General features: G+C 37.5%; 1 protein-coding gene across 3 annotated transcripts in view; it reads left to right on the top strand.

Moving 5' to 3' along the window:
- The window catches only part of TBCK (TBC1 domain containing kinase), a 237560-nt gene extending 218860 nt beyond the window's left edge, over window positions 1-18700 (top strand). For 2 of the 3 annotated variants that reach the window (XM_027598076.2, XM_027598077.2), the window contains exon 26: window positions 14741-18700. In XM_027598076.2, coding sequence (XP_027453877.1) covers window positions 14741-14851 — 111 coding nt within the window. In that variant the 3' untranslated portion in view covers window positions 14852-18700. Of the gene's footprint in view, window positions 1-7872; window positions 7970-14740 lie in introns of all 3 variants that reach the window. The other variant, XR_003520644.2, reaches the window with a different exon arrangement.
- Window positions 18701-18918: the final 218 nt, after the last annotated feature.

Raw genomic sequence — 18918 nt, 5'->3', positions numbered from 1 at the left:
GAGAAGGCAAAACAGATCTGAGAATTACAGCTTATTTGTGTACCTGACTAACTATAATTGGAAGATATATGATCCCATTTTACTTATGTATTCATTAACTATTTCCTGTAATTACAATTGATTAGCAATTTATTGGTTTCTTTGTAATTACCACTTCATAAGGCTCTTGTATTTGGCCTAGCTACCACCTTAAATACACCAGGAAGGCTTTAGGATCTGCCGTTTCTTAGCTAGCTAAAATACTGCTTTTCCCCTGAACAGGGCAAAAAAGGAGGACTACAAATATCTTAGTTTAATTAGGGTACCACATAGGGCTTCTCTGTATTAAGTACTACTGAATCTCACTTGTCAGGTAATCTTTAATTCACCTTATAGTACAGGTTAAATAAAACAGTGAGCTATTATATAATCAAGCACATCCAGATATTCTGAGAACAATGTCATGTCAGCATCAAGGAATGCCAGGTAGTCTCAAGTGAGTGGAGTCCTGAGTCTCGGAACTGTGTACTGCTGCTCCAAGGGTGGGTCAGATTTTGTGCTGATGCTTGCTGCTGTGTGACTAAGTTTAATTTGACAAGCCAAACAAATACAGACTGTATATGTTGGTAGGGTTAATGGGAGTAGGAAGTCCTCTCTATCAAAACAAGGGTAAAGCAACTCAGGCTTCGTGTGACATTTGAAATGAAAAAGATGGCAAGGTCTCATTTTTGTCTCACTGCAGAGATAATCATCTTTTTAAAACTCACATGAGAAACTGCATCTTTGATTGCTAAACCGGAATTAGATTTCTTGGGCATTGAAGGAAAACATGCCAGCATGATCTGTACAGAAAGTACCATAAAAGATACCTCTTACAAAACTGGAATGTGCTGAATTAATCTCAGAGAGCTCGTGTATAAATCTGTATATATTCAGATCAATAGGGGAAGGCAGAGATAACTCCACCATTCAAATTACAGATTAAATGAACCCAAAGAGGGAGCATTGTTATATCCTTGAGCAGATTACTCAGATTAAAGAAAATTTTGATTTTTAACATTAATCGAATACTACCTAAGGAGAAATGTATGGGTTGTTTTGATACAGCAACCTTTGTACTACCCCACTCCCAACCTAAGGTCAAACTCTCAGGTATCTCTGCTGAACAAAAACCATCATGCATACATCTCTTTCCCAGAGGTAAATTATAATGTTTAAGGAGAATATTAATAGCACTGTGGCATGTTTTAATGTGTTACTGTTTATTTTTTTTCTCCCCTGTGGGGAAAGAAGGTAGTGAGACCCAACTCTAGAGCTAGTAATGGCTGTCGGACTAGAAAATGGCCAACAACATGGACCAGAACAAAATGAAAGTTGGTGTTTCTCTACCTTTAATAAGTCCTTAAGAAAAACTGTAAATATCATATTACTGTGTTAGTCACTGAAATGCATAAGACTTTATAAATAATCACCCCATCCGGATTATATTTTGTGGTTATAAAACCACTAAAATTTCATCCCTGCCAGTGTACCACATTCAAAAGGTTATCTAAGAGAGAAATCAAAGGAATCTTTGCATTTCACTTTGTCTTGTCAACCCTTTGGAAAATATTAGGAACATCTTGTGTTTCCCTTAAAATGGTATACTCTTGGCATAAAATCAGTGCTTTCCCTTTGTTATCAAAAGAAATATTCATCTGAGAATATAAGAGCCAGTGGCAATAATAAGCCATGTGTGCTATTATTGCTATTATTTTCTCCTTTAAAACAAAACAAAACAAAATAGAAAAGAGCCAAACATATATTTCTGAATAACAGCTGATTCCGAAACTTAGACAAGAGATGATTTTTGTGGAGGTTCTATGACTGAACAGTGTGAGTGCCTGATACTTTCTACACACAGCATGTAGGAATTAAATTTACAATATGGCATCTGTTATCAACTGCAGATAATCAGATTCCTAATAGAAAAGCATGCCATTAGTTATTTTTTTAAATAAGATAGTAGTCCAATTGTGTTTATTCACCCTCCCCTGCAGGCCAGTGCTATTTGGTTTGGGGATGTTAGGTTGGAAATCAGTCTGTACTGCAGTGATGGGAGGCTTCCACACTCTCAGCCCATGGCAAGAGTGCTCAGAGGGGACCAGGTAACTCTGAAAACACTTTGAGCCAATTCAGCATGTGTTGTCCCCATAGTAAACTCCTCTGGCTCCAGATAATATCTACCTAGTCCTTCAGATTAATATAATACTTTTACTTTTTTTTTTTTAAGATTTTGTTTATTTAATTGACAGAGAGAGAGAGACAGCAAGAGAGGGAACACAAGCAGGGTGACTGGGAGAGGGAGAAGCAGGCTTCCCGCCGAGCAGGGAGCCTGATGTGGGGCTCGATCCCAGGTTCCTGGGATCATGACCTGAGCTGAAAGCAGTCCCTTAACCAACTGAGCCACCCAGGCGCCCCAAGATTAATATAATACTTTTAAACCACTTTGTATGAGATCTCTTACCTGTCAGAAAATGTATTAGCCTTCTTTATAATTTTGCCTTAAGCATTTTGGTAAAGAATGGGAAGTGAATCTCTTTTATGAGTTCCAAATATGCAAGGAATTCTTTCTTGGTCTTGTTAGACCCATAAGCACTGGCTGTGGTTAAACTTGGCTTTCTTCCTGGCTTATTCTTTGCCTTCTTGTCAAATGTTTTGGTCCGTGGGTTTATATCAGATTATAAGGAAACATTTTAGATATTAATGTGGCTTGAACACACTAGACATAATATGAGGCTTACAAGTAACAGTGAAACATCTTCTGTACAGCTCTGCATTTGTTAAATGATGGAGGATAACTTACTTTAAAAGACCACCCAGCTACAACCTGCCCTGTAGAGTCCCTGTTCTCATAGCTTTTCAAAGGTTTTGTGAAGTAAAAAGCAGTGTGGGAGTTGTAGTAAAGAGAGCCTTAAAACACCTAACCAGACTTTGTTTTATAAACATCTTTACTGGATCTATTATATGTACAAGCAGTTTTTAAAAAGACAGGGGAACTCATTTCCAATTTTCAGGAAAAACTGCGAAGTCATCGTCTGAATTTTGTGATCTCTGGCACCTATATTCATGACAAGATGAAAGTTATCTTGTCTCAGTATGTGTTATTCTACATATCCACCCTGCCCTCCACAGCCCACCATTTAATTAATTACTCCTTACCACAGGAATGTTCGTGGCTAGATAACAAACTAACCATAGTTGCCCTCCCGCTTGACCTACAGAGGTTGGAACTTGGCTATGATCCATCATAGCCCTAACTGTTTTGAATCTCAGTTTTTATTGTATACATTCTTTTCAGAGCATAGTATACTGTGTGTAATATGGCCAGTGGTGGAGACACAGTATGGGTTTACTGTTCTTGGTTGTCTAGTGTAAACATAAGTTGATAAATGATTGTTGCTAAAATTCTGGTCCCAAATATCACAGATTAAAGGAAAATGTATCACAGGGTTCATTAGAGCTCCTGATTCATGATGGTATTAGATGATGGAATTTTATCAGAAGAGGCTTATCCTCTAATATGAGTCAGTATGCTTTTTTCTATTAGAATAAAAACTGTTTTCAAAAAAAACTTTTATGTCATGTCTAAAAATGTTTTCTCCTATTTTCTTAATATCAACTTCAAAAAAACATTCCACATAGCATTCCTAAGAGGGCTTGTTTGAAAGTATAAGCTGTTGTTAAACCTAATCTGTAAATCTAGAGGAAGATCCCAATTGCCATATGGATAAACACTATCAACTATCATAAATTAAAAATAAATAGATTAGTATAAAGGAAAACTTCTAAACCAAGAGTCCATCATGAGTTTTAGAAAGTCTTTGAACTAATTAAAATTACCTGTAAAATGTTATACAAATGTGTCATTTTTTGAAAAAGAATAGATCCATAGCCTTCATATAATTGCTAAAAGCATATGTAACCCAGTAAACAGTAGAGTTACTAGTATACATTACTGCTCTATTATAAACAGTTCATCATAAACACTGTAAACCCTACCTTACATTCCATTTGAGGACAAATATGCTATTTAAGTTTAAATCTGTACAATTGTGACATGTTGTAAATGGCTTTCCTATTAATGGATCAATAGGGGAAAGAGGAAGAGAGGAAAGAAGGAAACTAGCTTATAGTATTTACTATGAATCAAGCACTTATACATATGATATCTACTTTAATCCTCCCAACAACACTATAAATATACTATTCAAGTGTATTATTATTACATATTTAACAGGTGAGGACACTAAGGCCAAAAAAGCTAAGTGACCTACCCAAGATTCCATAGCTAACCAGTGGCAGAACCCTGACTCAAACTCTATGCTAACTACAAAGTTCCTATACTTTTCTCCATACCACCCAGTCTGTATGAATGAAATAGTGAATTATCTCACATTCTTGACTAGTGACAACAAATTATATAGAAAATTATTATTTGTGTTATCACCCTGCTAGCTAGGTCTGGAATTCTCTCATCTCTCCAGCCCACCTGTCTTAACTCGGATCACCAGTACCTCATGCCTGACTTACCACAACTTCCAGTGTCCCTGCCTGCAATCCCCTTCCCCCCCAGTTTTACCCCATAATTAAGGTGAGCTTTTTGAAATATAAATCAGATCATTGTCAAAATGCCTCTGTGACTTTCTGTTGCCTTCAAAATAAAATTCAAATCCTACTCACCATCTATAAGGCCCTTCATGATCCAAACTCTGCTTTGTTTTCCAAGTTCATCCCTCACTGCTCTTCCCTCAGCCTCTTAGATTCCAGTCACAATTAACTACTTGTAGTTCCTATATACTGTCTTTTTGTACTTCTCTCTATTTGGAGCATTCTTCCCACTTCTGTTCACCTGGGTAATTCCCATGTGTCTTAAAACACTGTTTATATAAGGAATTCTTTCTTAACTCATCAAGTCTAGGACTAAGTACCTTTCCCAAGTGCTCATAAAATATCTTTTAGTTTTATAATGACATTGGGACCACTATCATATATAGAATTTCTGTGTGCATTAGATAAAAACCCATCCTTCCTTTAGTGGGACACAGCACCATGTAAGGGCACAAAGTCTGGAAAGGAGAGGATGGACTACATTTCATGCTCCACTTACCCCTTTTTCAGGTTCTCTTATGCAATGCACAATTTGAACAACCATAAATCATGGCTCATATAGCATTTATCAAATGTATTTTAATTGCCTCTTCACTTCTCTGCATCTCCAACTAAACTCCAAGCTCATTGAGGACGAGGATTATATTATATTCATTGTTGTACCCCTGGCTCCTGGCATCATGCCTTTGAAGTAGAAAGCACTCAATAAATATTTGATGTTTGAATTAATGACTAAGTTAATGAATGAACACATGAAAAATAATAGTTTGCTGTAGACTTCAGATTTGCAGAAATTAGTGAAAAGAGGAAGGCAAAAGAAAAAATACTAATAGCCACTAGTTTAATTCACGACAACAAACATTAGTGCTTACATAATGGAAACTATTATGAGGAAACAGAAAGGAGAAAGACAAAGTCCCTTGCCCTCAAAAAACTTACAATCTAGTTAGGAAGATACAACCAATTAAAACTCAAAGCAGAATATAATATGTGCTGTGTGAAATTTATAATTAAAGTTCTAGAAAATCAATAAGAGGGCGCCTGGGTGGCTCGGACGGTTGGGCGTCTGCCTTCGGCTCTGGTCGTGATCCCGGAGTCCTGGGATTGAGTCCCGCATCGGGCTCCCTGCTCCTTGGGAGCCTGCTTCTCCCTCTGCCTCTCTCTCTCTCTCTCTCTCTCTCTCTCTCTCTCTCTCTCTCTCATGAATAAATAAATAAAATCTTAAAAAAAATAAAATGTTTAGAAAATCAATAAGAAGAAAGAAATTTCTTCCAGTTAAATGAAGAGCCCCCAAAGCTTCATGGGAGAAGATGATAACAGACCTTGAAATTATGAGTAGAATTTCAGTAAGGAAATGTATTGGGAGGAGAGCCATAGTCAGGAAGGAACATTCCAGGCAAAGGAAATAGCACATGCTGATTGGAAAACACAGAGCTTCTTTGAAGAGCATTTTAGCTACAGACAAGCTGGAAAGCGAGGAGAAGAGTCTGGAAATAGATGGCCTTGAATGCTATACTGAGGAGTTTACAGTAGCAGTGGGGCACTATTAAAGGTTTTAAAAAGGAAAGTGATACTAACAGCTGCATTTTAGAAAGTCATTGGCAAAATACTTTTAGTGTCTTCCCTCTCCTTTGCCCTTGATCCCAATAAAATAGAAATTTTTAAACACCAAAAACCAGAGACCAGTTAAAGAATTTCACTCCCTATATTTCCAGGCTGTTCCAATGCTAGGTTCTTCCCAGATTCTACCTTTATGCTGATCTTATCTCAAGCTTGCAATCTCCCGCTGTCTAAATAGTTTCTAAGCCCCCATTTAGCAAAGCTCTCATGGCTGTGGAGAAAAGGAAACAGGAGTTTGTCTGAGACTGATAGCCAAAGCCCTGCAACTTTCAAAAGGACATTGGGGAAATGGCCTTACTGCTTTTATTACGTGATTCAAGGCATCTGGTAACATTCTGTCACTATCTTCTCTTACTTTATGCAGGACACTAAGAGACAATCTTCTCATTAATCTTTAATTTATATATAAATAAATGCATGTACTTATATAAAGAATGAGCAAGCATAAATCTAAAATGAAGAATTTCTTTTGTCCTTAAAATGCAAAGAAATTTTAGACTTAATATTATCAAAAGGAAATTTTCAGTAAGGACTTTTGGGTACTTTATGTTGTCCTTCCTGACTATAGAGAAGCAAGCTGTTCCTTGGAAAGGATCCACAGATCTTGAGTCACCTTGCCTAAGGGTAATCCCCCTTAGGAAGGAAAAAGTCTCTACACAACAGTGTTAGGGGTCTCAAGATTTCCTGAGGGCCTCCATATTGCTCTGTGTAGGCAGCAGAGTGCCAGGCAAATGGAAAAGGAAAAACTAAAAGCACAGGAACCATTTAGGAACTAATTCAAGAGTAATTAGGATCTAAAATGGAGTAGGAGCAGAGGAATGGAAAAGAAGGAATGAATCCAAGACAGTCACAGAGAGAACTGTAATAGCTTTGTGCCTAAATGAACATGGAGCCAAAGTCAAAAGTCAAAAATATACCTTGGCTAATGGAATTTAAATTAAAAAAAAAAAAAAGTCAAAGATAACCTTAAAATTTCCAGATTGGGTTTTTGGAGAGGTTGCTGATACCTTTAGGAAAGTAGATTTGGGGGGGCACCTGGGTGGCCCAGTCGTTAAGTGTCTGCCTTCGGCTCAGGTCATGATCCCAGGGTCCTGCTATCGAGCCCCGCATCGGGCTCCCTGCTCCGCGGGAAGCCTGCTTCTCCCTCTCCCACTCCCCCTGCTTGTGTTCCCTCTCTCGCTGTGTCTCTCTCTGTCAAATAAATAAATAAAATCTTTTTTAAAAAAAAGGGGAAAGTAGATTTGGAGGGACTGTGATGAACTTTGGACACACTGAGTTTGAAGTGCTAATGCGACATGAGTATAAAAACATCAATTAAGGATTTAGAGGTTCAGACTAGAATTCAGAGAGTTAAAGCAAAATGTGTATACACATAGAATCCTTCCACTTATGAAGTAAGCACTTAGTATTGTACAATACAGAAAAAAAGTAGGGTTTTCTTTCTTATAATTAAATTTAATAGCTTATAAATGCATTATTCCAGAATGGAAGACAAATTCCAGGTGATGGGATCAACAACAGATTGCCAAATAACCATTAAAATATATAACTTAAATTTGTTTCAGGAACTTGTAAAAATCCATTGTCTCCATTATAAACTAGCTATAAATTTTTTTTTAAAAGTTGCTTTAGTGCACGTGATTGGTAGAGGAAATCAACGAAGAAAACAAGAGATCAAAGGAAAATGGAAGAGGAAGGAAGGAAAACACCATTTTGACATGTAAGGGGGGGAAAGTCTGTTACTGGGATTTCAACAAAACAAATAATGAAATAGAAGTTGCACTGACTTATAGTATGCTGAGATATCATGGGCCTTCAGAAAATTTTTTTAAAAGATTTGTTTATTTATTTTAGACAAAGAAAGAGCACAAGCAGGGGGAGGGGCAAAGGGAGAGGGAGAGAGAGAGAGAATCTCAAGCAGACCACCGGCTAAGCACAGAGCCCAACATGGGGCTTTATCTCACTGCCCTGAGATCATGACCTGAGCTAAGAGTTTTGAAAAGAGGAAAGTATAATCAAATGTGTCAGATGATGCTGATGGGTCAAGTTAGATTCAAAGTGAGTCTTAAAAATTGGTTAGCAGTGTGACAAAGTGGAGATTACTGCTGACCTTTTTAAGAGTATTTTAGGGGAGTGATGGAGACAAAAGTCTGATTGGAGTAGATGCAAGAGAGAATAGGCTTTCTGCAAAGAAATGAAGAGATAGAACAAATATATAGATTACAGGAGACTTAAAAGCCATCCTTCAGTCACAATGTGTGAACCTTGTTTGGATCCTGATGCAAAGAAACAGATTGTAAATATAGATAAGTGGGTGACAGATGGATAGATGGATGGATGAATGGATGAAAAAATGACATTTATGAAGTAATTGGAAATTTGAACACTTACTAAATAATTAAAGGATTGTTAATATTTTCTAGGTGTGATAATGATACTGTGGTTATATTTTTTAAGGATTTTTATTTCAAAGATACATATTTATGTACTAAATGATATATGAGACTTACATCAAAATAATGGATGTGGTCAAGAGAAGTGGGTGGAAGGAACAAATGAAATTGTCTGAGTTGTAATTATTGAAACTGGGTTTTGGGTACCTAAGGGCTCATTATACCATTCTTGTCTATTTTTATATATATTTTTGACATTTTTCTTAATAAAAAAGGTAAAGAGAGAGAGAATGGGAAGAGATGAGATGGAGACAGAAACTATAGAGGCAATAGAAAATTAAAACAAGAAAACTACAACTATTTAGGAAAAAACTACAATTTTTTATATATCCCCTTATATAACACAAACTATTCAAAATGTTTTTTTAAGATACAATCTTTACACTACCAAATTTCCTAGTCTCAGAGACTAATGTACAACACAGTATGGATTGTGAATATCCCAGATACCATTAAGATAGCTATCCTTAAAAAATAAACATGGATTTAAGAAATTTAATTAATTTAATTTGATAAATCCTAGACCATATAATGATTATGTACATGTTCCCATTTTTTTCTTATTGCATAACTAACCATTTTACAGTATATAACATTCTATATTAATACCCTGGAATTAACGGTTCTGCTCCTTACCTGTCACCAGTGCCTATGGTAAGGTGTAAAATGATTGTTGACATTACGTTCACCTTCTTGGTTTTGCCATGCTGCAGACTTTACTTCTGTGAGTCAAATAAGAGTGTAAGGTAGCCACTGCCTAATTGTTATTAGATGTTATTACTGTGAAAACCAGTTTTACACCTAACGAAGTATTGGATACATACTTAGAAATGGGTTTGCTTGATCATATCGTAGTTCTATTTTTAGTTTTTTAAGGAACCTCCACACTGTTTTCCATACGGCCAAACCAATATACATTCCTACTAAAAGCACACAAGAGTTTCCTTAGTAGTTTATTTAAGAAAGTAAACTTCTGTAGTACTTTTAAGAAAATAAACGTTTGTGTGTTAATTATAAAATATCTAAATACAGAAGTCTAGCAGAAGGCAGAGCACTTATCTCAGTTACGGAAGGAACATAACAAGGATTGAAACAAAAATGACATTTCAAAATTACACTGGACCATATAATCAAGGGAAAAGATCAGTGGCATGTTAGATAAATCACTCCTACCTTTTCCTAGTACTCCTTGTCATAGCTCTCATGTTTCTAACTGGGAGCACTGAGATGACCCCTTCAAATGATCAAGACCTCAAAATTTATTAATGACCTGAGAATTTCTTAAATAATCAGGACAAGACAGCACTTGGGCTATTTTTAACCCAAGGCCACACTGTACTCTAGATGTAGAAATCATCCCATATTCTGTTTCTCGTCTTATCTCATCTCGCACTGAGTTGAGTTGTCCAGCCAAACTTAGAAATAGGTGCATAATTTGTGTGAAGTATCAGTCCAGCCCCAACCACACAGTGCCAGAAATGTTAAATGGACCCCATATTTTCAGAATCGCAGCGGTCAAGAGGATACATAGGACTAATACGGCATCAGCCTCACATCCATAAAACCAAGGAAACGAAATTACTACAGCTATGCATTACAGGATAATTTGCCAGTTCCCTTATTCAGTTCTATGTCCAACCAAAAGCAATATTTCCATATCCCAAATTTAGGGAGGGAAAGGAATGGACAAATAAAACGGAAGAGAGAAGAGGACCTCCATTTGAACTTCACCAGAGTGTTAGTCAATTAATGGCAATTGTCCAGTTCCCAATACAAACTTTAAGCTCACAAGGCCAAAGATTCCCATCAAGAAAATTAATTGTCCTGCAATGTGCTCCTTTCAGAATACTGCAGAAGCCAAATTTTCTTAGTTGCCTGTGGGTTCTACCCAAGCCTGTGACCTAGGACACCCGGTGAGAAAAAACGTGGTCCTGTTCTCTGCTTCTCTTAAATCTTACCCGTATATCCCTTTCCTCCACACATTCTCCTCCTATCATAGATCTTGACTTCCACTGGACAAACGTGCCAGCCTCTTGGTCCAAGCTAAGATGAAAAAGAGAAAACAAAATGGAGTACCACCCACAAGAGCCTGCCACTTTCAGACAGTGCCTACCTAAGCCCTAGAAATGAAAAGCACCACCAGATTCTACTAACCAGAGGAATGACAAAAATGCAAGAGCTTTGCCTTTTCCAAGTGAAAGTACTTCCCACAAGAAATGCAGCTGCCCCTGCCATCTTGAGTCCCCAAATCCTATCCCAGCAAATACCAGATCCTGCCAGCTCCACATGAGATGTTGACCTATAGATCTCAGCTGGTTGTGCAGTTGGAAGAACCCCATTCTCTCCATGTGGGATTTGGTCTCATAAATTTCAGCCCTACAAACATGACAGCCTTTTTAGTGCAAAGTGACTTGCTCTCCCCACAGAACTATACCTATTAAAATTGCAGTTTGAGATCGCAGACAAACCTGACCAACAAATGAATCCCATTATCTAGTAAAATTATTCTCAATGCTGGGTACACAATAGAATCACCTAGGAGCCTTCAAAACAAACAAGCAAATAAAAAAAACCCGATGTGGGAGCTATATCCCCCCAAAATTCTACTTATTACTGATCTCCAGTGGGTCTGGGTATCACTGTTTAATAAAAGCACCCAGATGAGTCTGACGGCTCCATAACCACTGGTCCAATATGACATCCTGCCACTTCTGCCAAGGATATTGCTCAGTGAGTCTAGGTTTGTGATTTCTGTTTGATGTCAGGCCTCTCCCAAAGCTGCAGTTGCAGGCTACTCTAGATCCTTAATCACAAAAGTCCAGTACCCTGTATGTTAACACCGTAAAGCTGCCAAAGCCAGATGAAGAGTAAAAGATGGGTGAAACCCTGAACTCTACATGCCTGGTTCTCCTCTGTTCCACCACCTGTCTTCTCCGTGAGCGACGTGCTTTTTTCACACAGTGGAAACCACCCCTGGACATTCACAGTCCTTTCCTTCCTCCCTAACCCGTCAGACTATAACCACAGAGAACAGCATCCAATCCACAATTGTGGCCATCACATCTGGCTTCCCATTCCCTTCGGGCATCAATAAAAGAGGGATGGGGAGGGGGGAACATCTCCCTTAAGCCCTGTTAAATTCAGAGGTACCCCATACTTCTACTTGTGTAATCACCCTACTACTTGATGTTGTTTGTTACTATCTCCTCCACTGATCTATAAGCACTGCAAGAACTGCAACAGTGCCTGGTACTCAGGTGCTCACTAAAATGTTTGATGAATGAATGAATGAAGAGGAACCGCTGCCATGGTAGGAGTGGAAAAGATGCAGTCATGCCTTCACTGTTAGGCCCACCATTTAACACAGGTAATTGCAGCCACAAGCAGAGCAGAACTCACAATCCTAACCTGAAAACTCAACATTGGCACTTTTTCTTTACTTAAGCACAGCCTTGCTTTTCAAGGCACCAAAACATTTGCTATCTCCTTGTATTCTGCTTCTACTTTTCTTAGACCTCCCACACAGCAACACCCTAATTGTTCCAAAGTGCTCTGTTCTGTCTGCTTTGCCTTTACCATTTCCAGCTCAACAGCAGCCTAGTTGTTATGTCCCTCCTTAAAATAACCATGGGAACTCTTTCTAGCTCTACAGTGTAGTTTCAGAGAGATTAAGTTAAATGTACAGTAGTAAGTCCTTCCTTTCTTGCTTTCTGACTTCCACAGTGTTTTGAAAGTACTGAATGCTAAGACTGCTTATCCACAAGATTTTTTTCAATAATGGTATGTTTATCTCAGAGTTCCAGCTTACATGTTAATTGTATTGCTACATGTGGGAGAATGAAGCAAAGATGTTTCGGTAATCATATGGTACCAGGGACTGTGCTGCCTGCACTTGACTCAGAGCAGATGAATCTAGCACCTCTGCTCTTACGGACTGAGAAATAAGCAAGAACAGCATGAAGACCAGCTCACAGTAGCAGTCTAGCTCACTTGATATCTTTTGAAATACAGATGCACTGTTTTTCTTCAAAATTAATTACTATTAAAGATACTTTCAGGTGGCTAAAAGAGTATAGGATCTGAAATGTTAATAGCCATTGAATCTATTGAAGCACTGCAGGGAATGATGGAAAAAATCAGTGGCATCAGCAGTATTAAGATCCATTTCTGTGAGTAGTTTTGAAGATTGTTAAAGCAATATCTATTCCACCTACTTACTGATACCTCTATCTTGTTGGCTGTAGGTGGTATGTTTCAAAATATTGTACTCGGGGAAAAAAAAAATATTGTACTCGGACTACCTGCTGTAGAATCATCTAGTGGTGTTTGTTTAAAACAACCACCACCACCACAACAAAAACACATTCTTGAGCCCCAGATCAATAAAGCAGAATCTTTATTGTGGGGTTGTGGCTTGAACTTATCCTGACCAAAACATTCAGCCTTTGAACCATAAAGTCTAGATTGCTTGCTTGAGACTTCCCCAACTGTTAAGCTTCAAATATTCCCAATAGCACTGTCAGCAGGTATTCTTTTTTCTTGAGGGATCTGAGGTCAGGTTATGACAAAGTAATTGAAAAGAACGTGAAGGCATAAGCACTCAAGGAGGAAGAAGAGAATACCACCAAGGGGAGGGAATGGAAATAGAAAGCCAGAGTCCAAGACAATCCTTCTTTCCTTCATCCTTTGCCCAGGTTATATGTCCTATGTCTTGGTGTAGTTCAGTCCAACAAGCATATATTGAGCCCCTGCCATCTGCCAGGCACTAGGGATAAAAAGAAACAGAACAGGTTCACTGTCCTAGGGGAGTTTACAGTTTGGTAGAGGAAGCAGGCTCTTAAATGAGCAATTTAAATAAACACACTAAGCAAAAGACAGAGATTTGCCCAAGGAACTTTAGGGGCTAAGAAGAGGGGTTTGTAATGGAGACTTAGCATGTAGAGAAGAAATTGCCTGAGTAGGGAAATAAGTAGAAATTAGGCAGGTGGGGGTAGGTGGGGGGCTTTTGAGGAGGAACTAAAGGGAATCCAGGAGCTGGTGGGAAATGGTGCATGTTCCCAACAAAGGGCAACCTGCACAACCAAAATGCTCTGAATCCTAAAGTGATCTCATTTCTATCGGGATTGACAAGCAGCTCAGGACTGCTTTATCATAAGGTCAAAGGAATGGAGAAAGATAACCAGTGATCCTGGATAGGCAGACATGGGCCAAGTCAGAAGGTGTATGTATGTCTTGTTAACTTTTCAAAGTCCTATTTTGCTCGCCATCTAGAAGACCTCTTAGATCAATCCTTCAAATTCATTCCAAGTTTATGGTCTCAAACTGTTGATTGAAGTTGCTCCAGAAACACGTTACAAGTTTATGGGCCCTCTCTGGGACATTATACAAGAATTGAAATAACTAATAAATGGACAGAAATATCAAAAATTATTCAATATAGGGGCGCCTGGGGGGCTCAGTTGGTTGGGCATCTGCCTTCAGCTCCGGTCATGATCCTGGAGTCCTGGAATCGAGCCCTGCATCGGGTTCCCTGCCCAGGGGAGAGCCTGCTTCTCCCTCTCCCTCTGCTGCTCCCCCTGCTTATGCTCTCTCTCTGTCAAATAAATAAAATCTTTAAAACAAAAGTTGTTCAATATAGATTTGAGAATGTTTTAACTATCACTGGAAGGATACATGAAAAACAGTAATATTAATGACCTCTGGAGAGGGAAACTGAGAAGAGAGGTAGGAGGAATTTATATCTCATGGTATACCTTTTGTACTATTTGAATAATTACCATGTATATTTATTGCCTATTCCAACAAGTTTAAAAGAGAAGTAAAGAGACACATTTATTTCATAGCGTAAAGAAGCTGTCAACATGTTAAATGGTGATTTGATTTATATTGAAAACCCAGTTAATGATTCATTGATACAACAGTGACAGTAATAGTATTATTAAAGTAGTTTTGTCCTTCACAGCTTGGGAAAAAAATGGGTTTGTAGAAATACAGATTTTGTATATCTTCTATAAATTTGGCCTTTTTTATCTTTTCAGTTTGCAGCTCATCTTGTGAAGATGAAATATCCAAGAATCTGCATTCTAGACGGTGGCATTAATAAGATCAAGCCAACAGGTCTCCTCACCGTCCCATCTCCTCAAATATGAAGAACCAAGACTGTGACTGTGACTGTGAAAAGGATAGAGTGATATCAGCCCCCAACAGCCCACCTCTTCACAGCCTCACCACTCTGAGACAGAACTAGACTTCCAGATTGTTGCATTTTCATAAAGTTTTGTCATGAAACATTTTTTTAATATCATAACCCACATGTTCAACCATCCAGGCAACAAACTTGACTGTACATGTATTGCTGAAAGAATTTCCTTAACAGTGAAATCCGATCATGTATCTTTACCACAGTGCAACACAAAGCCAGAGGAATTCAGCTGACAAGGCAGATTTAGCATTATCAAGAAATCTCAGTTGCACTGAAAAAGCTGTCTCCCATTGCACCGAACAGACAGTCCTAACAAAGGTATTATTTAGAAACATAGACTGAATGGGGGTTGAAATCGTCTTTCTATGATAGTGAAAATCAAAAAGCTATTCTCAATGTATTCCTTGTAAGTAAATGCTATATTTGGCAACTCATTTTGGCCCAGACAGATCATGTGCGTGCGTGCGTGCGTGCGTGTGTATGTGTGTGTGGTTTGTTTAGGAGAAGAATTTAGCCCACTGAAAAAAGTAATAAATAATTTACTTCCAGAAAAATGAAGTCAGAAACCATTCACATTAGATAGAACATTTGTTCAGCTCCTATGTCAGAGAAACCCAAAATAAGACTGACTTAAACAAACTAGAACTGTATTTCTCACATAAAAGTCTGCATAATGAGTCTAGGGCTAGTATACTGATTTCATAATCATTAAGAACTGAGGTATCTTCGCATTGTTTTATCACCCTCAATACATGGTTTCTATCTCATGGATCAAGATGGCTGCTCAGCTCATACCATCATATATGCCATTTGGAAGGAAGGGAATGAAGGAGGAGGGGGGGTGTTGGGGGGAAGGAAAGAAATCGGGAATGGAACAAATAAGAAAGAGAAGGAAGAGAATGCTCTTTCTCTTTAAGGGCACAAACCAGAAGTTGCACATATTATTTCTGCTTATATAACATCAGCCAGAACTTAGACATGTGGCTACACCTAGTTATAAGGGAAACTGGGAATATAATCTTTGGCTGGGAGGTCATTTACCCAGGTAAAAAATTGTATTATTATTTTTTAAAGTTTTAATTATTTAAAAACTTCATTAAACATTATTAAAATTTATTACTGTGTGGGAAGAGGAAAACACATATTGAAGGATAACCAGCAACCTCTGCCACATTATTCTAAAAATTAAGTACTCTACTTCATTGAATCTCACACATACCACAATTTTATGAACCATAAAGAAAAAAAATGCAACCAAATCAACTGGATATACCATCAATTAGATGCATTCCCATTTCAGAAATGTGAAAAAATACGTATCTTAGAATTATTGAATTATAGTTCCTTTCTTGACTTAAATTTTAACTAAACAGTGTTGTTGTTTTTCCTCTTTAACTTATATTCCTCTTCAGTGTTAGGAACAACAACTACGTTGTTGTTTTTCCTCTTTAACTTATATTCCTCTTCAGTGTAGAACATTTCCATAAGAGCCTCAATTCAACTCTCTGGCTCTGGTTTTATTGTTGCTATTTGTTTTGTTTTGTTTTTTGCATCTACTTTTTTATTGAGATACAATTTACATACCATAAAATTCATCCTTTTAAAACATACAATTCAGTGGTTTTTAGTATATTCAGAATCATCATCACTACTGTCTAATTCCAGAACATTTTTATTCTCCAAAAAAGAATCCTGTAACTATTAGCAGTCATTCCCCATTAATCCCTCACAAGGTCTTTGATTTAATGTTTATGTATGACATGGGATATGTATCCAGCCTCATTCTTGCATGTGGATTGCAAGTTGTCCCAGAGGTTGTGACATTTTATTTGTTTTGCTTTAATTGAATTGTATTTAGTCATTCACCAAATATGTTTTAAATACCTATTAGATGTAAGACATTGACATAACTAGTGATTATATCATTCTGTGACCCCTACATCATATACAAAGAAAAAATGTTTGAGAATAATAAAATTTTACCACCGTTTTCCTAATAGTATTTTGAGGTCATCATGTGCCATGGTAAGAGAAATATTATTAAGTCCTCCTGTCCTTTCCTGCAACCTTTGGTGACTTATCTGACTTCATAGTCCTAACGTGGTACTGATGATCACTTGGAAGGAGTGGTTCCAAGTTCTAAGTTTGAAAGTTTGAAAGCAGAGAAGGATGAGGGGTGGGGATATGATTTGAATGAATTGGTAGGGCAGTAGGGGAAGATGAAGACCTGGGTACTGAGGAGAGCTGTGTGAGAAGGGTATTGAGGAGAGCTGTGTGAGAAGATAATAGTAGCCAACCAATCACAATTTTGCATTTGATCTTTCTTAAAACTTGATACACTTAGGCTTACTTTTTTAAATGAGTTTTTTAACCATTCAAATTATGAATATTTAATATTCTCAACAGTAAAATAAGAAAGAGCACACAATCACTGCCATGTTTACATTCTGGACATGATATTTGGTGGCAGATAGTTTCAACAAAGTTGACATCAACAACTATTTGTTGCCCTGAACTTACATGACCCATGACTATAGAAGTCCTTGGGAATATATCATTGACTCCTACATTATCACTATCAGCACTATTTGTTTCTGGCATCAGCAGTCTCTTTCCCTCTGTCTGGAATGTCCATACTACCACCACCAGCCCCACAGATACACACACACACACACACACACACACACACACACACAAATCCTTTAAACTCCACCAGTAACATCTCCAGTCATCTCAGTCTTCCCCATGCTGCATGAAAAGCCTCAACTACCAAAGCATTCCATTCATACTTCTAATAATAGACTTACTACATCATTTGGCAATTATCTGTTCACATTTGGGACCCATATTAAAATATGAGACCCTTGAGGTCAAAGACCATAATTTATACTTCTTTTTGTATTCAACAACCTACTACACTGGAGATGCTTGTCAAGTGCAAAATTGAATTTGATCTCCAAGGGATTTTAGAATCTATATGGGTAGAAAAAAAACAGGTAATTTTTTCAAATGCCAACTTACCTGGTACCTGGTGATATATAAATAAATCGAAATTGTAATTCACTGAAGAAAATACCTCTAATGTTCTACCTAGCTCTAAAATTCTATAATTGGATAAGTTGGAACAAATAACTTCCAACAACACAGTAAACTAAGCTAGTTGCATTCCCTTTCCAAAGCATAAAAATGCTAATTGAAAAGAATATTAAAAATGTCTTCATACTTAACCAAGTTTGAAGGAAATAAACAAATTCCTTGATGTCACATCTGAAGAGGAACTGAAACACTGTCAGGCACATGGGCTATCAGCTATCAGTACAGACCCTGGGAACTGTGGTTTTAACATAGGGTTAAAAGACACACATGAGCATTATTAGGATTATTAGGATAGTGGCACTAATAATTTAGAAGTATTAAATTATTTTACCATTCCCACAATTCTTTGTCCTAAAGATTAAATTGCTTTTGAAATAATTTACTTGAAATAATATATTTTTGAATAAAATGCCTGTCTCTGCAAAAAAAAAAAAAAAAAAAAAGACACAGACTTGGGCCTTCTGGTAGGGAGTTTGTATCAACTACTTTACACAGTGACAGTCTCAAAGAACTCTTTGCTCCACGAAGTGACTAGAAATAACCCCACCAAATCAAGGAGGGTACAGGGGAGATTGTCCTGGTGTTCTGAGTAAAGAAAGACAAATCTGTTGTAGACAGATGGAGGTGTTCAATGGAAATGCTGTAATAAGTCCCCAAATTAGAACAGGTTTTAAGGCATGTGTTCATCTGACTATTTAAAAATGAGAACAATAAATTAAATCAAACTTTTGGAAAACATAGATGGTGCCAGATCTTTGATTCCTTTTCCAAATAGTTACATAAAAATACAGCGGACCCTTGAACAACACAGGGGTTAGAGGCACCAACCCCTACACGGTCAAAAATTCTTTTACAACTTTTGCCTGCCTACTGTTGACCATAAGCCTGACCAATAACAGTCAAGTAACACGTATTTTG

Source organism: Zalophus californianus, chromosome 2 (assembly GCF_009762305.2).
Source record: "Zalophus californianus isolate mZalCal1 chromosome 2, mZalCal1.pri.v2, whole genome shotgun sequence".
Classification (NCBI taxonomy): Eukaryota; Metazoa; Chordata; class Mammalia; order Carnivora; family Otariidae; genus Zalophus; species Zalophus californianus.
Note: the sequence above shows the minus strand (reverse complement) of the source record. Positions and strands in the feature narration are given on the sequence as shown.